Consider the following 27,160-nt stretch of genomic DNA (forward strand, 5'->3'; position numbering starts at 1 on the left):
CACTGCAGTGCTGATTGTGATTGCACACTCTCACACACACTCATGCAAGCACACCCGCACACACAGAGGAGCATAGCTAAGAGGCAAGGACTGCAGCAGCATGCACCATCCACGGCTGAGCTGTTCAGGGACACGAGAAAGGAGAACTGAGGAGAGAAAATAGTCTGCTGTCTCACACCAGGCTGCATGTTCATCTTTTCAGTGGTGGGAACAGGGTATTTCAAGAGCAGATAGCTTGTGTTATCCGGCCTCCTCTGCACTGCCTCTGCATCCCATTCAGCCTGCTCCTCCCACTCCAACACTTCCTCCTCCTCCTGTCTACAGCATCGTTGAACAGGACTACAGATTGACTGGCTAGTGGTGGATAGTAAGGTTTTGCCCCAGCCAAAAGGTTCTTCTGTGGCTATGCTACATCTATACCTTCTCTGATACCTGGATTGTGATCAAGATTTGGAGCTAAAAGATAACCACTATCTGCAAGGAATTTTGGATGTGTGTGTCATTTACCGGTGCTGTCACTGGCGCATTTCCTCTATTTCACCGGGTGTTTTTGCCTTCTCTGACACTAGCTAGCAGGCACTGCAGCATCAGGACCGCAAGACCCATGAAGTGGTAGGGCATGAGGACCCAGGGGCGACCCAAGGGAAGGGCTTGAGTGCTTCCATTGCTAACGTTGCTGCTGAGGTGCTTATCTTGATTTTTTTTTCTTCAAAAAGGGTCTCTATTGCGGGTTGGGGTGGGTGATTACAGCACAGGTACCCAGGCCCCTGCAGAGCTGAGCGGGTGGCTCTTGCATCCAGGAGGCAGGCAGGACGTCCTGTGGGAAAGGGGGGAAGAAGGGCTGGCTCAAGCATTGGGCTCCTGATGGTGGCTATTTTTGTCTCTCCTAGCTGAGTGTTTGAGACAGCGGGTGGAAGAGAAGATGCTGATGGCCCGAGACACAGCACGGGATGAGGCTCAAAAGCTACACAGGAAGTGGCTGAAGCATCAGGCCTTTATGGCCGAACTGGCCCGCAATAAAGAATGGCTGGCCAAGATAGAACAGGTGAGTGGAGGCATAGCGATGGATCAAGGGTTGGATGGGGAGGATAGATGAGCAAAGCAGGTGAGTCTGAGGTGGTTAACGTACCAAAGAGAATGCATGACTAAGAATCATTGTCAAAGGTGGGTGTGGTGTGAATGGAATAGGTGAAAGTGGGAAATGTCATCACTCAGCTTTAATTTTATCTCTTAGAACTGGGATATCTTGAGTTAAATTCTCAAGGTTATGGTGCTGTTATCAGGTTGACAGGTGGTGTGATCCCTGCTGTTCCCTTTGCACTGAGAATAGGCCATATGGTTTACATGGTTTAGTTATGGATATAACAATGACTGATATAATATAGAGGACATGTAAACCTTTGCACAAATGAAGGCCTAACATACAGAGAATGCACTTTTCTTTCATTTTCTTTAATTGACAAATGGTATCTGCTAGGAACACACAGCCTATAGAAGGTTACATCATATTAACATTTTCTGGTTTGCTTTATGCCCCACATTGCCATGATGTTTTGCTGCCCTGATAGATCAACATCCAATCTGCACAGAATGTTCTCCATGCCCTCTACCTTAGTGAGATAAAAAGTAGCCAGTGACCCTATATTTTCATCTCTATTATTGGGAAATTGTATTGGGTTTATGTTTAAGACTTTGGTTCAAATAACAGATATAAAACATGACAATAGATTGTGTCACATGTTAAGTTGCTAATAGTGAGAACATGTTGAACATATGGGATACAAGTCCTATTTTTTGCAACCTTCTTGGTGAAGGTTGCAGAAAATATTTGTTTATCTGGTTTGTTTGGCAGAGTGCAATATCCTTTGACCCATTAATGCAGAATTGTTGACTAAAGCTTTGCACTGTAAATTTGTAATGTTTTATAGTGGAAACAATGTGGTGTGGTTAAACCAGGAATTGCTCTTTTGAATTCAGCCCCAAAGCACCCTGTGAAGAAAATGTCTGGCAGAAACTATTTTTGCAGCTAGACTCTTCTAATTGCTTTATTGTTACACGTATTACAAATAATATTATTTACTTTGATGCGCTTTACAGGCCAAAAGCTTTACCCATGCAAAATGTATAATTTATATTTTTTTATTGTGTAAGATGTGTTCTATAAGTGATCAGTTTATTTATTATTAAGTAGTTATTTATGGGTTCCTATCAGTTATTATGGTGAAAAGTTTAAATGAAACATGTAGTATCCTGATACCTTTACATGATCCTTCTGGACTAGTCTATAGTAATAGTTTATTTCAGCATTGGTGATATTTATCCTTGACCTTGCTAAAATGTATTTACATCTCTACTTATATACTATTGATATTATTTGTGTTTTAATTATTCATTTTTATTGAATATACTACGGAATTCATTGGAGTGTATAGATTTTAACACAGTATTTGGAGTATATATAGTAATATGAAATATTCATAGGATAGCAGTGCAACTAATTATTACGGTGGTCCATGAAGACAGGCACCACTATAGTGTGTTACCTAATTAAGAAATCCTCATAAGCCTGTTTGTTCATGTATGAAGTGTATTTTAAGGATTATAATGCTGTAGTCTAGACCCATCAAACAGATGCTTCGATTTAATTTCGTCTCAAGGAGCTAAAAGATGACTTCAGATATGACTGCATTGTCATTCCTTGATATGTCCTAATAAGTTTGTGCTTTAGTAGATGATGATTTCTTAAACATAGCTTTTTTGTATACGTTAGTCACTAATTCTGAAGCTTTTTATGTTTGTGACTCATGGCTTAATTGTGCAGAATAGCTCAAATACTGAGACTTGAACAGAACAATACAGACATATTTATTCATGGTGGGAACACCTCAATGTTATTTTTGAAGAATTAATCAAATGTAGTAACCAAAAGTAGCATAAATGGAACTGTAAAAAATTTATGCCATCAAAAAGGTTTGTAGAACAATAATGAATCTAATATTTCAGAGAATATCTGGGAAATGTTTCAGTATTCAAAATAGCTTTTATTAGTTTGTTGGTTTGGAGAAGTTTAATCCAAAGACTTCTCAACATGTTGAACTGTAAATTATTACAAAGGCACTACAGTAGGTTTGTGTATCTCAGTTTGATTTGGAAATACTTTATTGATCCCATCGGGAAATCATTGTTGTGGACAGCTTCCATTCGAGGGCTACTACTTGGGGGTTTAGTGTCTTGTAATACTGTAGGCATGTGGCCAGGAGAAAGAGCCAGGGATTAAACCAGAGTCTGTGGTTTGTGAACAACTCACTTTAGCAACTGAGCCACAGCTGCCCCTTGACAGCCAAAATGAAAGTCACTTAGTAAAGTACAACGGTATTGTGTATACTTTATATTTGAAAAAACTTAGAAAGCCCCAACATTAGATTTTAACTAATATTGGTGATATAAAATAAATGTGCTTGAATACAGAGATAAAGACAGGGAGAATTGGGGAAGAAGGTTTCAACATGCAACAAAGTTTAGGAACCAGGACACTTTGTAACTCAAAACAAGTGTCTTTTAATAGATGTGAACACTGAAACTTTAGAATTTGAAGTGTCCATAAGGTAAAACATTACAGCTAATCTTGGCCACAAAGAGGCCATCTACCAAGAATGACACCTTGAGCTTGAAATGAAAATGGGCTGAAACAGGATACTGCTTTACTTCTGAATCATCAGCATATCGGTGTAACCTTTCATTTAAAAAAAGAGAAATAAGCTGAAAGGACTGGTACAGAAGATGGCTGCTTCACAGAGCTTCTCTCACCTGTCTGGTATGATTTCATAAAGTTACTGTGTATGTAGCCCTGTACAGACAGTTACAGTGCTCCTCGTGGCTTCATAGCCTCCTTACATCACTTAATCTACCCCCATCATTCGTTCAGTTGTTACCTGAGAAACAGAGAGATAAAAGATGACACTGCATCTTGCCGTGATCAGAGAACTGTGTGTCCTTTTTTGGAAAGGTTTCTGTCTCAGCCCCTTTCCTCTTTTCTGTCTCAGTACTTACTCTGCGCATGATGCCAGACGTACAGCTCTAGACTGGCTTGTGTAGATAGAGGATCTGTAACGGTCTCTGTTAAATCAAGAGGACTCACAACTGACCTTGTGCTAGGCCTCACCATGGGCTCATAAACCATGTACCTGTCTAACTGGCTGACTTAGATTCCTGACTATTGGACCCACACTGCTTACATACAAAAATGGACACTGATGTTAATTGGTCGCTGGTATATTTTTCAGTGTTTTTCTATTTGTCAATTAATTCCATGATCAATAATCCAAACAATAATTCCCAATAGACTAAAATTAAGAATACATTAGTCCATCTCATAAACCTTTCATTACTGTTTAAAATGTACTGTGACATATCACTCTGGGAAAAGCAAAGATGTAATAAAACAATGGCCGAATTCCGTTTTGCTTAAGTTTGAAGGTCCTGATACTATTTATGCAGGCTCTCTGTCACACTGTGGATATTAAGTAACAATGCTATTGTTCTTCCTATTTACTTTACAACCTCTCTGCCCCCGATGTGGCACATAGCTCCTCGCCCATTTTAAATGTAGGTTTTAGAAACAGTAAAAATGTACAGTAATTTCCATATTTAGGGCTTAACAGTGTCCTGAATTAGCTGGGCACAGTCTTTAACAGGTTAACACTGTTAAAGACCCAAAAAGGCAAAAAATTAACCGTGCAATTCTTTGTAATTTGGTGAGCACTTTGCAGGATAGTGTATGGCAATGCTGTGTTCACCTTAATGAAGGAACTTGCAACAGTGTGACTCTTTAAAAAAAAATACTTTTCAGCCTCAATTTTGACAACAGTGCCTGGTCCAATAATATTTTTTTGAAGAGCATCTAAAATTTGAATGTGACAAAACAAAAAAAACCTTTGCTCCTTTTTTGCTTGTTTACATATACCTGAAGATAAAATAGATTTTAATAAAAAAAATAAAATAAAATAAAAATAGAAAAAAAAGATTTTGCCAACAATATTGACATAAAAAATGAAAGTAAAAAATAAGTAATAGCACCATAAATATTTTAACAATTAGTTGTTTTTATATTTGTCTTCATCAATTGACTGTGATGTTTTTGAGTATATATGTTGATGCAGAATACAATGATTTGTTTACTATTTGTTCGACAATTTAGTTTAATGTTAGTTCTAGTCTTCATAGGATTTGTTAATCAGAAAAAATAATAGAATATTGCTACTGTTATAATTAAACACAAATAAGCAGAAAATTGTGTTAATCCTTTCTTTTACAGTCTGCTAATTACAGAATTTTGCCTGACGAAAACATGGATAACAGTATAGTATGTACAAGGTAATTGTAACATGTAACAAGTAGATAAATACAGTGAACCTACAGTTGAAATACTAAGAAAACCTTCCAATTTTTACGGAAATAAACTGTAAAAGGTACCCCTGTCTTTTCTGTAATATTATTAGGATCTGAACATGATAGATTATTCCATTTTCCATGCAATCACCACAAATGCTAATCTTCTAAATTCTGCAAGGTTAGTAAAACATGACTATTTACTCTGTAAGTAAGCTGCAACTGCAATGTAAAAGAAAGCCTTGTTTTTTTCCATTGTTTTTCACAATCTCATCATATTCACCTTCCATATAACTCCAATTTATTTTCAACCCCTAACCACAGTAACTGTAGGTTTAGAGAAGCAATATATTCTTGGGGTTTATCTTGTATAAATGTTCTCTCCTCCTGTATAATGGGCTGTATGCCTGTATGGTCAAGTAGTGTATAAAAAGCAAGTTATGATTGAAGTGCAAATGTTTGCACCCCCTTTGTGAAATGTCCTAATATCGCCTTCCTTTGCCTTAGTAACCTCCTGCAACCTGTTTGGGTAACCTCTGAGTAGCATTTGTATCCTTTCAGGCCTAATTTTAGACCATTCTTTATGTTGCTCCAAGTCTACCAGCTTTCTTAGTTGTCTGCCATGTAAAGCCTTCCTGAAATCTATCCACAGGTTTTCAATTATATTTATGTCAGGAAGCTGAGAGGGCAAAAGTGAAACTTTCACTTTATTCTTTTAAAACCATACCTGAGTTGCTCTCGCTTTTGTTTTGGATCATTGTCTTGTTGAATGATTCACTACCTCCTAATTTGTAGCTTTTTTACTGGTGGCCTTGCTTAAAAATCTTCTGAAATTAGGTTCCATTAATTTTTCTTTCTGCTTTTTCCGGAAATTGAGTCATGTCAACTTGACTTCTTTCTACTTAGTTGGAAATGTTTTGGTACTCATTTATTCTTTTTTCCTTCCACTTTATGCAGAGCTCCAGTGACTGATGCAGCCATACACCAACACTAGTGTCCATCATGTTTTGGAATAAAGTTCACCTCCTCATAGGCAATTTTTTTTTTTTTTTGCCACAATACCTGTGAAAATTATGAACAAATAACTCAAGTTTAGTTTCACCGGACCATATAATCAAGTTCCCAAACTCATTTGGCTTGTTCCCATGCAATATATCATACTCTGTCCATGCATGTACGTCTAGAAGTAAGCAAGGGCTTCCTGTGTGATTTTATTACAAACAATTTAACTCCAAACAATCCCAAAACTCCGCAGTCTATACTTGACTATGTTCTGGATTCTTATATTTCTCTCCACCAAGTTTCCTAGTGTCTCTTTCTTGGCCTTCACTTCTCAAAAGAATCTTCGTGTGTCCATGTCTTCATAGTTGGTACTGGTGCTCTTTCCTGATCCAATTATTTTTGTTGCTCTATCCACTTGCAAATGTAAAGTCCAGTTTAACACCCCTGGTGCCACTAATCAAGGATTAAGTGTTTAACAGACAAATTTTTAAGATCAGCTGATTTTTAAAGTATTAAAATTAATTACCTAGAGGGTTTATTAAGGAAGATGCGAACATTTGCACTGATATAACATAATAACTTTCTTTTTAAACACTCTATTTTCTTTACTTCTGATGCTGAAAGAAGCACATTCAGCAGTTGCACTAGCTGAATGTGCATTGATTATTATGTTGATGGAAAAACTGTTTTGCTGTTTTTACTCGTTTTTGCCATTTTAACATAAGATTAATCCAAACCTATTAGCACGTCAACTTTCCTAAATCATATTTCAAAATTTGTATGAGTACTTTATGGTCATATATATAACAGCCAATGAAAATGAGTCTTTAGCTAATTATCAAGTTACTTCAGCTGGATAAAAACTAGTGGATTCTGTGATGTTGTGCAAATAGTAAAGTAGTATCTTGGCAATGTGAAGTTCTACTCTATTTAGTAATATCTGTTGTGTGAGATTTAAAACAAAACAAAACCGTTGCTTTAATGGAGAATGCATACATACAATACTGTACATACCATATGGCAAATGTGCTTGAATTTCACTGGTCTTTTTTGTTTTTTAAACAGAGCAGAATACACATTAGCTGAACATACTCTATTTAATAAAAATCTATTTACTAACATCCGATTTTATAAAAATACTTACCTATATGTTGCGTAATAAACGTTTGTGACTGCTTTCAGCCTACATTCCAGTTGTGTGTGTTGTGGGTTAAAATGGTATGAAAACTAAGTAGGATGTTGACACCTTCACGTGCTGATATTCTCAGGTTTGCAATATGACTATTTTTTTAGCCAAATCTGAATACCAGCCATCCGCATAAGTTGCATAGTGTTTTCTTTGTGAATAAATTAGGTGTTAATACATTTTTTGTGGTGTTAAAATAAGACAAGCCCTTGAAAATCACCCACAGTTTCACTATGCTGCATCAGCATTATAAAAAAAGCAGGCAGATTTTGGCAGCACAATGCTGCCATAATAGCACGATTCATATGTGGTGGCCAGTAAAATATCACACTACGCCTGACATGACTGCCTAGAAAACCCATTTCACAAATGCCCTTTGGATGAAACCCCAGCACAAATGCAGCATCATTTCTGTTCCATAAACCTTTGATTTCCTCTCCTTTCGCTTCCCTTCTTGCTTTACTTTGCTTTTCTCCTCTCCTCTCTACACCACCTCTCTGATTTCTTCTCCCTCTGTTTCAGTCTGTGTGTCAGTAAAGCCAAGAGAGAGGAGAGAGAGAGAGAGGGAGAGACCTGCTCTCTGCTGGCTCTGCATTATGAGAATGAGAGCAAGGCTGAGGAAAGAGGAATGAGAGAATGTGATGTGAGAGAGTGAGCACTAGTAGCAGTTAAGCAGTCAGCTTGTGCCAAGAGGAAGAATGCAGCACTGCATTATGAAACCCATAGGATATAGGTCCAGCTTTCTGTGAAAGATGATTGAAGGAAGCAGGATTTGGATTATAAAACAAATCATATGCACATTGTATTGCAATTCAAGTTAAATAAATAGTCCACCACTTTTCAAATGCTTGTATATTAAGTTATAATGAAAATGTCATAATTAGGGGCTTGAAGGTGTAGGCTATGAATGAGCTTTCAGGAAAAAGATACAGAAAACTTGTCATAAAAACAAAAGGCCTCATACTCGCTTAAGTCTGGGTATGGGAGGAAGTAATCATCTATTTTAAAGAAGAGCTTTATGGACCCATAAAAAAATGGCACAATCTTTGATGTGTGCCATCTACCCATCCAGATCACATCATTCAAATCCTAAGAGTTTGTTGAGTGAAAAGCTGAAGAGCTCAGGGCAAAGGACAAAACAAAGGCTTATTAGACTCACCATGGATGCTTTTCAGGTCAGCCTGAGGCCAATCTTTGCTCCATACACCTGCTTTTCTGTGAGCAGGGGGCTTGCTCTTGGCATGGACCTGTGTTGTCCCTATCTATTTTGGGGACAACACTGAATTTAGCCACTAAAGTTTTAGTGCTACAATATGTAATGTTATTCACACAAGTTTTAAATAATGGAATGAATATAAAATATAGATCCAGAGGTTTTTGATTCGGAATAACTTTCTAAATTTAGGTGCCTGTATGGTGATTTGTAAAAAAAAAAAACTGTCCATCTCAGTCTAGCATATTGCTGGAACACCAATTCCAGGCGCTAAAAAGTATTAATTGAAGGTTGACAGTGTCTTAAATTGTTTACATTTTGGAAATAGATTTTTGTTTTGTTTAAAATCTAAAATGGTAGTCAATGGTAGAGAGGCAGATTGGCAAGGATTTCTTGTACCAAGGGAGGCAGCAATCATCTCAGCTTATAAAAATCATCCCTTGAAGCAAAAACTGACATTAAAGGAGTGTGTGAGTGAGGAGCAAAAAATCTCTCAGCCACGAAATGACACTCTAACACACAATGTAATTCGTAAATAGTACACTTTTATAAATAGGTGTAGATTCGTCCTTGCAGTTAATCTCTGTGCCCCAAGGAACAGTCTATACTAATCTACCCCCTAGGGCTAAATATTAGACCTCAACGTAACGTGTGTGCTATTTATGGGCTAAAAGGGTACGTATGTACTATTTATTCAGTTAAGTTACAATTTCAGCAGACAATCTGCTTTTCAAGTAGATTTGTGGATATAAACATTTGCTATTACAGTTATAAAGTCAAAAATGTAATTATGATTGACTAAGTTAAATGGAAAGCAATGACATATATGCACTCAAGTGGTAAGGAGTATATAGTAGCTATTACCACAAGGATACAAATAAGTACCCATTGTGAAGGGTACAATTTGGCCTTCTGGAGGGTACAGCCCTAGTGGCATTCCATTGTACCCCATTGTAAAGGTACAGCAGTGCCGCTTATTTTCTGAGAGTGTAGTGATTTTGATCAATGTGTTATTCAGTGTTATTTTACAGCCGTTGGTCCCTTAAAGTTACTGTTTTCTGTGTCCAGGAGGGTCAGGAGCTGATCCAAGAGAAGCCAGAGCTGCGTTCAGTTGTTCAGCAGAAGCTGGAGGAGATCAGAGAGTGCTGGTCTGACCTGGAGAGCACAACCAAAGCAAAGGCTCGCCAGCTGTTTGAAAACAACAAGCCTGAGCCAGCAGTGAAAAGCTACTCAGACCTTGACAACCAGCTCTCACACCTGGAGCAGCAGCCCCCTCAGCTGGAGCAGGCACACCATCTGCCTACCTTCAATGAGCAGCTCCAGAAATTCCAGGTAACTTTTAAAGCTTCCTGGGTTGCTCTCAGAGTTTTCTGGCACAGCCTTGTAAAACTCCAATGATCAGTGAAATATCAGTGAAATTCTGCTTCTCTAATAACTGAATAGGCAGAATAACAAACTCCAGTTGGTTGCCCTCTGACACCTATACTTTGTCTTGACCTGCATAAGTGTATGTTTGCACTCTACACCACAAAGTTTTATTCACATATTTAACATTTTCATCATTCAACATATTATGCAACATTTTTACACAGTGGAAAATTGTACACAACACAGTGTACTTAGAATTTTCTATTTATATACATACATTTTCTAAAATATAACTAGTAACTAGCTGTGAAATAAGATAACGCTTTGTCCACAGTGTTATGGCTGCTAAGGAAACGGAAAAAAAAGAAGAAATATCCAATATAAAATAAAACTAAGAAATAATAATAATAATAATAATAATAAACATGTAAAAAGGAAGGAAGGGTATAAACCTCTGTAAAACAACCTCTGATCCTTTGATTCAGCCTATTACCAATTATTTCTCATTCCACAAAGAACTTTTGCAACTGTGTTTCTTAACAAGCTGGGATGCTGTTTAAAGTTTAGATTAGGAGAACACAGTGATTTACAAATCACTGACAACATATTAAATGTTGAAACCAAAACAATCAAAAGTTGCTCATTTTGAAGTTGATGCTAAACTGGGACAGGGCCATGTGTACCACTGTGTTTCATCAACTCTTCTCTTAACAATTTTAACAATTGGAGACCACCGGAGAGCATTTGATACATATGATTAATGTAAAATACCAGCTGCTCAACATTTCGGGGTCCCCTTTGTTGTAGTCTTTGCTTCATAATGTTCCAGATATTCAATAGGTGACAGATCTGGACTGCACACAGGCCAGTTTAGCAGAGTGACCCTTTTACTATGTCAACATGCTGTTGTTATACTTCCAGAATGGGGTATAGTTTTGTCAAGGCCTTCCCCAAAAAGATGTTGCTCCAAAAGCTGCAAATATCATTCTCCATTAATTAATTTTTTACATGTGTGCAATGTCATGTGCAGTAATGCATCCCCACACCATAATAGATACTGGTTTTATACTGTGTTCTGTTAAGTCATGTAGGCACTCTCTTCTTAGTATGGAGGATGTGGCGTCCACGATTTCTTTGACTCGCCAACCACAGGACAGTTTTCCACTTCACCTTACTCAGTTATGAAGTCGGGACCAGAGCAGTGATGTTTCTGGATCTTGTTTATATATGGTTGTTTCTTTGTATGATAGAGATATAACTTGCATTTTTGGGTGCAGTTGTGTTCACTGACAATGTTTCTAAGATGTGTTCCTAAGTCCATACAGGATCTTTCTGGATTCTTTGGACCTTTTAATTATATTATGTACAGTAGATGGTGAAATCCTCAAACTGAATTTTATGTTGAGTACAGGATGTTCTTCTGGATTTTTTGTTAGCGTTACACAAGTTTTCCAGTCTTTAATCGGCCAGTAATATCCTCTTTTTTACTATTTTTATGAATCATTGTTTTCTCTTTTAATTTATATTTTACGCAGCATCACAATGTATAAGAAAAGTGGTTGGTTAACTTATTGTATCTAATCTTATTGTATCTAATGTTTTTGACGTACTGTTTAGTCAGCTCGTTGTAGTTTATGTAATTTTTCATTGCTATGACGTGTGTCCAAAGATGTCACTGTTGTGGCGTGGTTCTAAACCTGAGATTCGGTGCCATTAAAAAATGCAACATATCCTTTTTTTCCTTAAAGTAAAGCAAACCTTCACGTAACATTGAAATGTTCTGACGTGCTGTGCTTGTCCATGTCTGTAACATGACCTTTTATTTAATACTGTTGCAGGCAATGGAGTCCCAGATAGGGGACTTTTACAAGGATGTGGGAGACCTGGGAAGCTTACAAGGGGTCTGTCTACCCCAGCGAGGGCTGATGGCAGGTGACAAGGAGGGAGGCGAGCAGCCAGGTGAGGTAGAGACCCGCATCGTCCGCCTCATTGAGCCCCTGAAGGAAAGACGCCGCATCTTGCTGGCTTCCAAAGAGATGCACCAAGTCGCCCAGGACCTGGAGGATGAGATAGTGAGTGACAAACTTCTATTCTTTGAGCTTTCTATGCCTATGTCTCCTCTTCCATGTACATTACAAAATGTGATGACCTGATATTGACTACTTGTTAGCTGTGGATTCAGGAGAGGCTTCCTCTGGCCTCGTGTAAGGATTATGGCACTAACCTGCAGAGTGTGCAGCAGCATGTAAAAAAGAACCAGGTATGTGTTAAAAAAAAAAACTTTTGTCATTGTGGAGTGTGACCTAACTGTGCTCAGTCAGGAAACTTGGCTCTGATTGATTTTTCAGACACTCCAAAGGGAGCTAACAGGGCGACGAGCTCGTATTGAGGAGGTTCTGGACCGGGCGGGTATTATTGCTTCGCTGAGGACCCCTGAGGTGGAGTTTATACGTGAAGGCGCAGGACATGTACGGCAGCTGTGGGAGGTTTTGCAGCTGGAGACAGAGAGGAGGTCAGTAATACTGGAGGCTGCATTGCAGGCACAGCTGTACTACAGCGAGGCGGCTAAAGTAGAGTCCTGGCTATCAGGTCAAAAGCTCCAGCTGGCCAATGAAGAAAAAGGCATGGTAAGGACAACTCTTACCTTCAGGAAATAATAAGTATTTTTGGGAATAAACCGTAAATCAACATATTACCAACAACTTTTTTATTCTTGATATATTTGTCAGGATGAAGCAAGCACCCTGCATCTGCTGAAGGCCCACCTGACTCTGGAGCAAACAGTGGAAACATATGCAGAGACAGTAGGCATGTTGTCCCAACAATGCCAGCATCTCCTAGAACTAGGACACCCAGAAAGGTGAGCCATGACTGACTCTCACATTTGCAGTTAGTTTTATCTCTACATATCCTGTCTACTGTATTGGATAATATAGGAATAGCTGTAAATAATGTTCTTGTTGGTTGCTATAACATTTTCAACAGTGAGCAGATCACCAAGCAGCAGTCCCACATAGACCGGCTGTATGTCTCATTGAAGGACATGGTGGAACACAGGAAGACCAAGCTGGAGCAGCAGTATTGGCTTTATCAGCTCAACAAAGAGGTGGAGGAGTTAGAGAGGTGGATCACTGAGCGTGAGACAGTGGCCAGTTCCACAGAGCTAGGCCAAGACCTTGAGGATGTCACGGTCAGTCCATGACACAGTTTTAGCTACTACACAACTCAAATCAAAATAAATGTTAGGCATGAAACCTGATATTTGACCTTTTCATATCACATACAATTGCATTTATACTTTTTTATAACAGCATTAAATAATTGCATTTTTTAAAAAGGTGTTTTTTGAAATTAATTTGAGGCCTCTTCGAACGGTGCATATCTCAATGAGCCAACACCCAATTCTTTTAACAGATAATACTAATGTTAATTACACATAGCATAATATTGTTGTTTAGACTGTTGTGCAATATCTTTAGCCATTCAGCATGTAGAGATAAAGGAATTCTGTTAGTCAAACAGAACGTTTTGATGATTGCTCCGATTATTTCAACATCTGTTGTTGTATCAGGATGTCAGAATGTGATTCATATAAATAACACCAAAATACAATTAAAATTAGATTTTTATTGAAAGAACAGAACACGAGAGCAAAAATAGCTATAAATGTTCTAAATAAAATTACATTTTTATGTGAGAGGCTAAAGTCTCTGTCGATTCAAATATTTAATAGCCACTATGTCTGCATATATGTGCAGCTGTATTTTCCCCAAATGAACATATAATAAAGACAAAGAAAAGAGAAATGGTTTGTCTAATGAAAAAGAGCATTTTCACAAACATCAGTGTCAGGTTTGGTATTGTTTCTTACTGCCAACGTTGCCCAGTCCTATTAAACAATCAGTCACTGAAAAGAGTGATGCTGTCCAGTAAAAATATTTCCTTAGAATACACCTGTGGTTCATTACATAGTCTCCATGTCTCCTCTGAGACACAGAATGGTCAAGTATAGAGAAACACAATAAAATTAGTATACTGGAAAGAACCAATCTTCTCAAAAATAGATATAAGCATCACAAAAGTAGTATTTATAGCAGGGTTGATGCATCAGAATATACTAGTTCATATATTTGTGTCCAGCTCCTGTAGTGTTTTGTAGTTTCTGTATTTCAGGTGCTTCAGGAGAAGTTCACTAAGTTTGCCTCAGAAACCAACAGTATTGGCCAGCAGCGGATGGAGCAAGTCAACAAAATGGTAAATGAGATGATCGACTGTGGTCACTCTGACGCAGCCACCATCGCTGAGTGGAAGGACGGCCTGAACGAGTCATGGGCAGACCTCCTTGAGCTGATGGAGACACGCAGGCAGATGCTGGCAGCATCGCACCAGCTGCACAAGTTCTTCACCGACTGCAAAGAGGTACAGCCACATCAAATATCAGTATTCGACTTAGATGTACCCCATTTTTCATTTACATTTCAAACATAGGAAGCCTGACATCTGCCTTCTATTTTCTTTTTTTTTTTCATTTAATACTCATGATGCTGACCGGTCCTGTGTTGTAGGTCTTGGCTCAAATTGCAGGGAAGACGAAGCAGCTGCCAGAGGTGAGGGCATGCCAAGCCAACATTACTAATCCAGCCACCCTGCAGAGACTCATGCACTCCTTTGAGCATGCCCTTCAATTGCTGGTTGCACAGGCAAGTAATTTCTGAACCCAGTTGCACAACGCATTCATTGTTTATAGACAGAAGAGTGGATGAGTGGAATTTCAGGTAATTTTGATGTTTGCGCGATGAACGCCACTTACTCCCTTCATCTTGTACTGGTGCAGGTGAGGCAGCTGCAGGAGAATGCTGCACAACTGAGGACTATCTATGCTGGTGAAAAGGCTGAAGCCATTATGGTCAAAGAGCAGGAAGTAATGGAGGCATGGAAAGATCTGCTGAGCTCTTGTGAGGCCAGTCGTGTCCAAGTCACTTCAGTAACCGATAAGGTGCAGTTTTTCTCAGTGGTCCGTGAAAATCTGATGTGGATGGAGGGCATCATGGGCCAGATAAGATGGGATGAGCCTAGGTAAGACATCAACTTTTCTCTATTGAGGTGTGCAAACAAACTAAAAAAAAGGAAAACGGTATAGTATGTGGTCCAGGTTTAGTGTCTGCATTTTGTGTTTCAGTGTTCAGTTAAACTGAAAGTCTCTGTGGTCCTGTGCAGTCTCTGTAGACAAAATGTCATTACTCTGCAGTGTTGAAATAGGCTGCTGTGTCACCTTGACCTAATTTCAAACCACAGTTGTTTCTCATATGAAAGCTATAATTTTACACTGCAATCACTGCCATCATTTTCCGTTTTCCTGTTTTGTTGTCATTAGGCTTGCAGAATTACCGGCTTGGTTATAAATATTTTAGCAGATGTCCATCTATTAGCATATGTGTGAACATAGAGCACTGTGGTATTGGAACAGTAAAGGAAAGGGACAGTTTCTACCATTCAAAGCTGACCTGTCAATTAAAGTTAGTAGTTTTAATAACAGAAAGTGTCCAGTCTTCTAGGGTCAGAGCCTTGGTGCTATTATTATGTGTCTCATATAATATTTAACTGCTTCTCTTTAGATTTTGGACTGATGGTAGAGGAAAAATTGTTGTTGTTGTTGAACGGGTTAATCAGTGATGGAACTAATTTACTTGTAGCCATACTTCAATTACTGGTTAATCTGTGGCTTATTTTGTAAACAATAAATTGTTTAGGCTAACAAATATCAGGAGATGTATTTGATTAGCTTGCTTTGTCCCAAAACATTTAAGCCACAATATTTCACTCAGAATTGGTGTCAGATTTTACACAAATTCAGATGCCATATTAAAGCATTTGGATTTATTTCTGCACAAGGTAAATGCCTATCAATATATTATCATTAAAGATAATATATTGTTTAGTTTTGGCACAACTACTGTATATAATGTGTAAAAATGTTTACTTATGAAGCATATACAGCTTTACTGTCTGCATGCAGGTGTAGGATTCCCTACTAGTATTTGTTGCTCAATTCAATCTGAATAATCTGATGAATCCATCCTCAGGGATTTGACTGCTCTGGACATGATGATGAAACAACACCAAGAGTTGAAATCCAAAATAGACGGCCGCAGCAAGACCCTACAGCAGTGTGCAGATCTTGGCAAGATTCTGATAGCTGCAGGCAACCCTGCATCTGAGGAGGTCAGGCTAGCACACTGTACATCAAATGAGATATCACACGCCCCATAGAAAATAGATAACTAATGAAGATATAACAGTATGCTGTAGTCATGACTGCAATCTCTCTGTCACCACAGATTAAGGAGAAGTTGGACAGCCTTCTGTCTAAGCAGAAGGATCTCGTTGAAAAATGGGACAAACACCAAGACAAGTTACAGCGCAGTGAGTACAGTAGCTCACTCACTAGTCAGAGCAGGAGCAACACAATGTTAAATGTCAAATGGACTCAAAGAATAAATGCTTTTTCCGCATCAATCTGTTATATTCAGTTAAAATATCATGACTGATGTATGAATGTATTACCTCCTGTTTGAGTTAACACTGCAAATCTACTCGGAACATGACTCCAAATAAGATAAACATCTAAGTTAGGATAGAATGCATAATACACATCACCATAATTCATGCACAAGCATGTAAATAACACATTCAATTGTGGTGTGATGGTAATCGTACTGTTGGTCTGCTGTTACCTACAGAACAGGAACATTTCCGGTTTGCCCAAGAGACAGTCAAAGCGGAAGCCTGGCTTAAGGCCAAGGAGCCACTGATCACCTCTAAGCAACCAGAGGGAGGAGGGGCCCAGGCCCAAACAGATGAAGCCGAGCAGCTCATCCTTCGCCATGAGGCCTTCCGCAAGGCTGCTGTAACCTGGAAAGAACGCTTCAGCTCGCTCCGCCAGCTTTCTGCGGTAAGCTTAACTGCACATAAATGTCTAATCAGTTAGGTGGAGATGTTGGGTTTGCTTAGCAGACATGGGGACATGCATGTCAGTCTCATTACATTTACTTATTTACGGCATCCCATCTGCTTTTCATACTATATAGTTCAGTAGCCAAAGAAAGCAGCGTTTGGAGCAAATATTCTTGATAGCATGTTATACTTCCATTTTCCTACATCAATCTGGACTGCTGTTTCTGACCTTATTGTATTTTTTATACTGCTTTAATTTATGTAAACCCCTTTATTTTAGGCTGAGAAGAAAAAAGAAGAGGAGAAAAAGACAACCCCTCTTTCTAGCCGTAGGATGTTCCCATTATCATGCCTGACGCCAAGTGTTTCCTCACCTTTTGCTACCTCATCCTTTTTGAGGCAGACAGTACAGGCACACATAGAACCCAAATCTTTACAGACCAACCTGGGTCTGGGGGCCACCCCTGCAACTCAGAGATTGTCATCAACTCTAGCCAGTTACAACCCGGTTCAAAATGGATCAGGCTACCATGGACTGGAACATCAGAGCAGTGGCAAGTTGGTTGGATCCTCTGGAGGTGGAAGTGACTCTGGTTTTTCAGCATTGACTTCGCAGGGAGGTGAACCAGACACTTCTACTTACCTTGGGATAAACCATCAAACTGCTGGCAGTGCAGAAAGCTCTGGGTACTTTGGAATGACTACTGGGTGTGTGGGTGGTATGCAGAACCATCTCAGCAGCGGCAGATTAGGAAGTTCAGGAAACCTAGCTCAGCAACCAAGCAGTGGAGGCATGGGAAGCCCTGGCTTTCTGCCACAACAGAATATGGGCTTTGCTGGATATTTGGCCCAGCCACAGAATATAGGAAGTTCTGGATACTTGGGACAGCAGCCTAATTTAGGGAGTTCAGGATATTTGGCACAACAGCCTAATATGGGGAGTCCGGGGTATTTGGCTCAGCAGCCTAATATGGGGAGTTCGGGGTATTTGGCACAACAGCTTAATATGGGAAGTTCTGGCTATTTGGCACAACAGCCTAATATGGGGAGTTCTGGATACCTAGTGCAAAATTATCAGAGCAGTGGGGGATTGGGCAGCTCAGGATTTCTGGCACAAAATCATTACAGCAGTGGAAGTCTAGGCAGTTCTGGTTACCTGGCACAGAGTGGTGGCATCATGGACCCTAAAATGGCGTATGCATGGCAGCACTTAAAAGCTGACTTTATGCAGCCCAGAATCAATCACATCCACAAGGCTGTAAACCCACTCCTAGAAGCCAGCAGAATGCAGCGTGAACAGTATGGGGACATCCCAATGGCAGACATGACGGGACCAGAGTCAGGACTGGAGCTCCTCCATGGTCGTCTCCAGAGGGATCCCCGTGGAAGCCGCTCAGACCCTCAAATGGACCATCTGAGGCGAGAAAGGGAATACAAGCTAGGTAGACAGACATCTAGCGAACAGGAGATACAGGCCAGGCTGAACGAGTTACCAATGATTGTGCGTCAGGAGCGCTACCGGAGGCGCCTGGAGAGGCAGTCGTCCAGTGAACAGGAGGGGAGTGGCAAGCAGAGGCTGCAGAGACAGGACTCGAGTGACCTGGAGGGCTCTGCTAAGGAGGGCTCTGACAAACGTTCAGGGTATGTAAGGGAGCTGTGCTAGTGAGTGTAAATTCAAATATTCGTAACAGAATTTGGTTTTACAGTAAGTATCTAGTCAGCTCTGGGATTCTAATAATTTTTAAAGTTGTATAAAGTATTTAGGTGTTCATGTCATCATGTCTGCTGTCACTGCAGGGAGAAGAGATCTACCATGGCAGAAATTGTAGAACAGGCCCAGGAGCGAGAGGCAGCACATGTGAGTTAGCTTTCATAAGTTATATCACGATGTTGTTTTGTAAAATAATTTGTCTTATTTTCTCTTATTTTTCTCTGTTTTCTCAGGCAAGAGGAGAGCCTTATCGACCTCCTAGCAGCCTATCAGCACCGGTAACCCGCTTTGATGGACGTCCTCGAGCAAGGGACCGCCCGAAGCCAAGGAGGAGGCCTCGTCCAAAAGAACCCGAGGAAACGCGACGTTCTCGTTCAGCCCCAGCAACTGGTGCCCCTACAACACCCCAGCCACCTTCACACACTGCCCATAACGAAGGCTTCCTCTACCGCAAAAAGGCCACCAGCTCTGACCTCGAAGCTCAGCAGAGGAGCCCTAACAGGTGCAACAATCACAGACAATTCATACAACTGTTTTTCGAAATATCCAGTTGTTGACTAGCAGTTATAAGGCACAAGAATTCTGTGATGCTGTAGAGTGAACATGCCTTCAACAAGGGCAATACACAGCATTTATAAATTAGTAAGGATCATTTAGGCACTCAAATGCCGCGGGGTCGATGTACAAAGGTTTATTGTCTTTGTCTTGCCTTGTCTTGTTTTTTTTTTGTTTTGTTTTTTTGTATTATCCATCGTCGTAGATTCATACCCTCAATAGCATCCTCAGTGTGTCGCTCTTCTTAGACTCCTTTAAGTGGAGGCTCCTGACATTTAAGTGGCAGAGCAAGATTGCAGCTCTGTCTGCTTTAGCGTCACAGTTTTGCATGGTCTTTTGAACATAATGGCTTTCAGGCACTGTCTCACTGTAACTGACTAACAACAATATAGCTCCTCTTCCTTAATTTGCATCTGTAGAATTCACAAGGCAGCAAGTTGAAAATGTTTATCTGCCCTTTTTTTGAGAGAGAGACAGTGTGCATTTACACATTGGCCCAGATCCATGATGCTTTTGTTAATCAAGACTTTTTAAACCTAAATTATTTTCTGCGTGGCAAACATGAAATCCTCTCCAGCCGTCCCTCCCACCCACTGCCTCATAAACCTGAAATTATGTTTGGAGATACTTTTTTTCTGTCTGTTTTGTGATTATTAATTTTCATTTTTCGGTCATAAATGCATCGTTGTGTGAAGTAGTGGTGTTTCTGCGTGCACAAAACTTCAATATAAAGATTTTGTCTGATGTAGTACAGAGCTACGAATTTCTGTTTTACAGGAATTGGTGGGTGGTGGGTGCTAAGAAGTCAGGGCTGACCTGACCTCTTGGTAAAGATAGTGTCTTTTTGTAGTTCTTTCAAAAAAAAAATAGAAGTCTAAGAAGTGTAAGGTAAAGTAAAAATTGGGTTCATCTACTTTAATATAAGATAACGTTACAAATAACAGCATGCTAAATTAACTAATTAACTAACTAGCCACCTAGAACAAGGAGCACATGAACTTTATTATTTTGTGAAGAAGTTGAAAATATGCACATGGCTGTTTTTCCCCACAGTGTGACCCTCAGTAATGGATGTCATTAAAGCTTGGGCTAACATTAAAAATACAATCATTTTAACAATAAATTACAATAAACAATAAATTTCCTGTGTTGTTGTAGCAAGTGTACATATCAGCCTATATGCCTTTGTGCATAGGTTTATATTAAGGAAGTACCACAGCGTAGCATAAAGAGTTGTCTGAACTTGTAGTATTATCTATGTATGGTCTTATGCTGTTGTATTTGTTTAATGTTCATTTATCAATTTCTTAACATATAATTACATTTAAAGAAAGCTGTGACTATTATTTTGCTTTGTGTCTAAAAAATTAGACTGGTTTGTGTGTGATTAAGCAATTTAGTGTATTAAAATACGCTGAAAACGTAGCAGAAATTAATAGTTGTAATTATCATTCTGCACTATATTAGAAAATTCTGATATTGTAGGAAAACTCATTAGAACAAGCTTAACAACAAGTTAGTTATATTAAATTAAATTAAATCATAAGTTTAACAAATAAAATATGTCTCACACTGTGTTTTGTTTTTGTATCCTTGTAATGACTTGGTCATAGAATTAAGCACCAGAGTTGAATGAAGCATTTGAAGTAGTATTTTGACTACCTTAAACCATTTTTTTTCTTTCTAGTTATCTAGAAAAAAACATTTCATATTTATCTATTAAGATGTACTTTTTTTTACAGCAAGTCCTGGGTGAATGTATACTGTGTGCTGAAAGAGGGAAACCTGACCTTCTACAAGGATGCTAGGAACCACAACGCAACATACAATGGAGAGCCTCCTGTGGACCTTAGTAACTGCTCATTTGACCCTTCGGTGGGATATAAGAAGAAGAAAAACGTTTTTGTTCTTCAGTAAGAACAATTTTACTATTATAAATTTTAAGTTTGATTTTTTTCTTAATTCTAAATTCTAAATTCTAAAAAGCATTTTTCCTGACTTGGGAGAGATTTATTATTCATTACACAATATTAAGAGAACCGTAGAAATCCCTGTTGATGTTTTCTTTTCTTTTCTTTTCTTTTTTTTTTTTTTTTTGCAACAGAATAAATGATGGGAACAACTTGGTTTTCCACGCAAAAGATGAGGTAAGGACATCTATTACATTACTAGGCACTGTGGTTACTGTTTACCCAATCTCAAACATATCATCCTAGTAAAATATTTACTATTATGCACAATGTATATGAATCTGATTCAATAATAGCCTGCAGACAACTGACTATTACTCCTGTTTGAATAATGTTAGCTACAGTAAAAGCTATAGTCACCAGCTGAAATTATGCATCTATGAGCTATTTTTATACATCTATATCATTCGCAGGAACAAGTCAACTTAGAGCTAAGAGTGAAAGAAAGAGTAGAGGAGTGATCTAATTAATCAATAGACAAAGTTTTCCTGTGGAGAAAAACAACCAAACAAAACCTCCATGCAAAAATTACCCTAAGAATTTTAGTATGCACCAAGTGCATTGGAAAAAATTGGACAAAAATAGTAAATCATAAAAATATACAGAAAACATTTTTTACAGTTTTCTCTCTTTGATCATCACATTGTGCAGAAAATATCAGACACTGCATCCCCTTGGGAGTTTTGAATATTCTTTCTTTTTGTTTTATGTAATGGGTTAACAAAATAATAAGGTAATTATACAGTATAACAGGACTACTGCAAGGAGATTTCTTAATCATCGGTGTAGTCTCTATATGAACCATGGAACCTGAGAAGACTCGTGAAAGACTTCGAATCAACATTAAAAAATATTTCTTTCATGCACTTTTATTGCAAAAAAAAAAGGGCACAAGTGATGTGGAGTAGTGGAAAGTACTTAAGTATAATTTCGAGGTATATTTTACTGGACTGCATTTTCCAGTTTATGGATATGCCCTGATTGACTCACAGATAGCAAGCTCCTGAATCCTACACAAATTAGAGAAAAAACTATTAGAGTATCTTAGTAAGATGGCCAGCAGAAGCCTCCAGAGTAGCTTCACAGTGCTTTGGCATTGATTCTCCAAGCATTTGATGCTCTACTTTGATGCTCTTCCTAAAGATATTTCCAAAAAATATTTCCATTAGATGTTTTTGGTGATAGTGGTGGAGAGCACTATTTACACATAGGTCCAAAATCTCCTCTAGGTGTTCTACTATGTTGAGATATAGTGACTGTGAAGGTCATAGCACATGATTGAAAACAAATTCCTGTCCACATGTTTAGGATTTTCCTTTGTCACCTGCCTGTATAAAAAAAACATCTATTTATTTTCTAAATAAGCAACACATTTAAAAATAACCATAAAATCAACACAGATTTGTGAAGCAAAACATAGTTTTTTATTCTTTCCTCATTCTTGAATTATTTTATCACTCATCTGATTTTAATTCAGACTTTTGAAGGGCCCCAACCCCTATAGATTAAGAAGCACTGGACTGAATTATTTGACTTCATCTAAACTTAATAAAACTAGGTTAAAATCAAGTCAATACTATTTAATAAACCATGCACATTATATAGGGGTGCAGGAAGGTAGAGCGGTTGTCCACCAAACTCGCAGTTTTTGGTTCAATCTCCGGCTCCTCTGGTCACATGTCAAAGTGTCCTTGACCAAGACACTGAACCCCAACTTAGTTGCTCCCGGTGAGTGTTGGCCAGCTGCATAGCAGCTCCCCCATCGGTGTATGAGTGTGTGTGCAAATGGTGAATGAGAAGCAGTGTAAAGCGCTTTGGATGCCAATAGGTATAAAAGTGCTATATAAGTGCAGAACATTTACCATTTACCAAATATAATAAGATGTCTTTCACTGGCATAGTGACAGATTGTGTAGGATTCAGGAGCTTGCTATCTGTGAGTTTATTGCAGAATATTAAGTACTTTTGACTTTGCTTTGACTTTGACTTTGACTGGCTTTTGACATTCTTGTAGTAATCTTTACTCTAACCACTTCTTTAACCACTGGTTGTGTCAGTTTAGCCTGAAATCCTAACACCCGCAGGTGAGGGTGAGGAATGTCAACCAAATATTTTGGTTGACATTTGGTTGACATTCCTCACCCTCACCTGTGAGGTATATGTCAAAAGTACAGACAATTGCCAGGAGCACACTGGTCATTTGCTGTTTTGTACTGATACTTTATTTATTTAAATAAAGGTTTAATCAGATGCTCTGTTCATTTGCAGGCTCATATAATCCTGAAATGACAGTTGTGATGATTTGATTCCAAAAACCCAATATACTGTGTACTGTAAGCTATGTGTCTCTTTCACTTATAAGGAGGACCTGAAGGCTTGGACTACAAATATCTCCACCTGCATAGCTGAGCATGAGGCCATGGGCAAGTGGGACAAGCCAGGCACCTCGTCCATGGACCCTGACCACTCTGAGAGGAAGGAGAAGTCTGAAGGGGATGCGGACGCCAGGTCAGAGAGGTCCGAGCCCGCTGAAGAGAGGTCAGACAAAGGGGATGGTTCTGAGAAGTTAGACACATCTGAAATCGCAGACAAGCTGGAGGGTGGGGCGGGGGGCTCCAGCACGTCTGGGAAAAGCAAATGAGGAGCCCCTTTGTAATTTAATGTTACTGACAAAAAGTGTATGAGGCAGTGGGTGGGAGGGACGGCTGGAGAGGATGTGCAGCTAGGGTTGTAAATCCTCAGTCATGGAGCTGGAACACGTGGAGGCCATGGTCCTTGGACTGACTACTGTAACTGTGACGGACTAATCTCTCAGCCCCTCCCCTTCACCCAGGCAATACATCCGTGCTTGCTTTGTGCCACCTGATGGTAGATAGGAGGTCGGCCCAGACAGACAGACTGACCTACAACAAGTGGTCCCAGGAATTAGTCACTGTCACGTCCCATCATTGATCGTTTAATCTCTTGGATTTACAGCATCTTTCTGTATGTATCTCTGACTGACAATGTAATGCTCTGTCTATCTAGACAAACCTGAGAAGTGGTGAATGAAATGTTTCACAATATTAAAAAAAAAAAAAGAACAAACGTTTTTTGAAGCAATATACTTTTTTATTTCTTCTCTTCGTTAGAGAGAAAAAGGGAAAAGGAAACAGTTGCAAACGTGAACTCTGTTACTGAACTATGATTCTCCACATCCATATAAGCTTACACCAGGCAGTTGTGCACCTTTGACACTTGACACTTCTGTATACTAATCATAAAGACATGTAAACCCATCACATGGGTAGCTTTTAATCATGTTAGTATAACGGAATGCTGGTGTTACACACCTGACTTCATTGGTGCCAGTGAATCCACAATTCTACAGTTTCTGATCAGTTGTTACTATTATTATTCATCCTCAATGATCCGTGATCGGGAAAAGACCTGGACATCATGTTCTAATTTATAGAATTCAAGGTGTGTTCAAAGTGGCAATGCTCAAAGTAACACAGAGCCTATGTGACACAATGTCTTTGTATACATGACCAGAATCAGAACATTGCATGGAATAGTCTTAGTGCACCTGCTAAAATTGCCTTTATTTTTATGTTCTTGAATAATAAGTTGGGCAGTATTGGAATTGCAATAATTTAATGCAAGTGGAAGATACATGCATATTGCTAACATGGTCCACTTCTCAAAATCTAGAGGTAAGTTTGACAAAGTAGGGTTGTCTTCTATCCACAGTAAGCATGAGAAGAAGGAAGGATATCAACTTCTCTTTTATCTGTAACATGAACTAAGCCACATGGCCCCTGTTTGTACTGTGTTACTGCGATTTATTCTCTACAGAACATACTGACTTTAATCACCACCGAGCTTGCGGTGGCCAAAATTGTAAACTCTTAAAGCAGGTTCACTGAGAGGGAAACCTCTCTGTGACACTGTGCCTTTAATTTGAAGTTCACTCTGATTGGAATCTCTTTACCAAAGGCAAGTTTAATGTAAAATTGTAATGAATTAAGTCATGAAATGTATATACCTATCTTTGTATGTATACCAATAAATCCTGTGCTATAATAAAACAATACTCTGAACTAAAATGGGTAAAATTAAACATTTGTATTAATCCACAAATCAATCATCACTCAAATATATTAATGTTTATTACATTTATTAAAATTGACAAATATGCAAAATTAGGAGTCACTATTAACTATAAGAGTGTATATAAGTACACCCGTAGCTAGTTGTATTAAACATTTTTACCAGGGAAGAGCAGCAGGACATACATGTAAGTATGCTTGCTGTATTGTTATATGCATATATTTATTCTTATTACATCAGGAGTAGCCCCAGGGCCCCAATAGGAACTTGTGATATTTGATGATTGAATAGCAAGGGTATCAGTGAGAGGTGGGCTAAATTTATATCTTACCACCAACAACAAAACTAGTCAGTGCTGTTCACTACATGCTTCTCTGGATAATCAAATTACTGGTGACTTAGTACAGAACAGAATGCTGTGATCACAGAGATAAACAGATGTTAGTCCACCTATTGTTTGTGATTCATGTCAGTAAATTTTACTAAGAGAAGTACCGTTAAACTTCATCTGATGTTAGTAAAATGTGGCCAATTTGACATTGTACTTATACTGAAGAAAAATGGGGAAACAGAAACAGCTAAGATTTTGTTCAGATTAGAAGGCTTTTCTGTTTCCCTTCCTGTCAAATTACACCTATGTAAACTAAAAAAAAAAAAAAAAGGCTTCTTAACAGTCTTCCTTTTGATTTAAGCACCAGAAGTGTATGTCAGATGCAGCAGTGTTTGAATGATTGAGGTTGTCGGCATTTCTGCAGCATCGAGATCAGTTAAAGAAAAACACTGGGTGATATGATGTAAATGTCATTGTTTGTTTTTACATGTGTGAGATATCATGAAGGTTGTCAAATGAGAGGCTAAGAAGAGACAACAAATTGGTTATTTAAAACATTTCATCTGAATCACCTGACAGAGTCCTTGTCATTGCAATACGGATTTCTATGGCTATAATAGGAGCTTTAGTATTTTCATGTGGCTGTAATTGTTTAGATTCATTGCTCACGGCAGATATTTAGACCACTTCATCATGTATGTTTTGAGTGTGTGTTTCTCATCACTTTTATGAAACACACAGACCAATTTTTGCCACTATGTTATAACAGTAACAGTGAAAATCAAATTGGACATATAAATCCTAACAAAAGAAAAAACAATACTGTGCAGACCTCATTTTCTTTATTGATGGTCTACAAGTGTGTGTGTATGTCTTTGTTATTTTACATTTACAACTTGCTGCTATGACATAAATAAATCATCTTGCTGATGCAGACTTGGTGTCGAATTGTGAAAATACATGGTTGTCTCTCTCTATCTTTGCTTTCTCTCTCTCAAACACACAAACGCATGCACACACACACACACACACATTTTTTTTCAGACTTCAGCTGAAAAAGACAAAACATTAGCTTCACCAGATAGCAACAGCATTGATTAGAGTGTAGATGATCAGCTGCATCTACTCTGTGCTAAAACCTTTGTGTTTCTTTGTCTAGGGGCGGGTCGTACATAAAATATGACATAATAGAAACTTAAGTACATTTGAAAACACTGATTACATTAATCAACTAATTTAACTTGTGAAGATGTCTTTTTTTAATAGCAGCATCTCAGTACGTGTCAATGAAGCTGAACTAGTCCTTGCCATTTTTCTACAGGAATCGCTTCTTGGTGGGGATCAACTAAAGGCCTTTTGTTTACCAAACTGTGTCCATGTCTTGATATTA

At 38.7% G+C, this 27,160-nt stretch overlaps 1 protein-coding gene across 4 annotated transcripts; it reads left to right on the forward strand.

The window, feature by feature from the left end:
* On the forward strand, positions 1-26,704 carry sptbn4a (spectrin, beta, non-erythrocytic 4a). 4 transcript variants are annotated; one of them, XM_067494875.1, is made up of 20 exons: positions 2-684; positions 891-1,045; positions 9,858-10,120; positions 11,992-12,229; positions 12,328-12,417; positions 12,506-12,784; positions 12,887-13,017; positions 13,143-13,347; positions 14,331-14,576; positions 14,723-14,857; positions 14,992-15,233; positions 16,241-16,379; positions 16,496-16,580; positions 16,898-17,109; positions 17,392-18,752; positions 18,909-18,969; positions 19,056-19,324; positions 21,120-21,290; positions 21,482-21,524; positions 23,710-26,704. In XM_067494875.1, exons 2-20 carry the CDS (start codon positions 923-925, stop codon positions 23,986-23,988), a joined length of 4,572 nt encoding a protein of 1,523 aa, XP_067350976.1. In that variant the 5' UTR covers positions 2-684; positions 891-922; the 3' UTR covers positions 23,989-26,704. The 4 variants fall into 4 exon arrangements, with proteins under 4 accessions (XP_067350978.1, XP_067350976.1, XP_067350977.1 ...); XM_067494876.1 differs by having other exon boundaries at positions 2-1,045; positions 9,858-10,121; positions 11,996-12,229; XM_067494874.1 differs by having other exon boundaries at positions 2-1,045.
* Positions 26,705-27,160: the final 456 nt, after the last annotated feature.

This window comes from Channa argus, chromosome 24 (assembly GCF_033026475.1).
Source record: "Channa argus isolate prfri chromosome 24, Channa argus male v1.0, whole genome shotgun sequence".
NCBI classification, from domain to species: domain Eukaryota; kingdom Metazoa; phylum Chordata; class Actinopteri; order Anabantiformes; family Channidae; genus Channa; species Channa argus.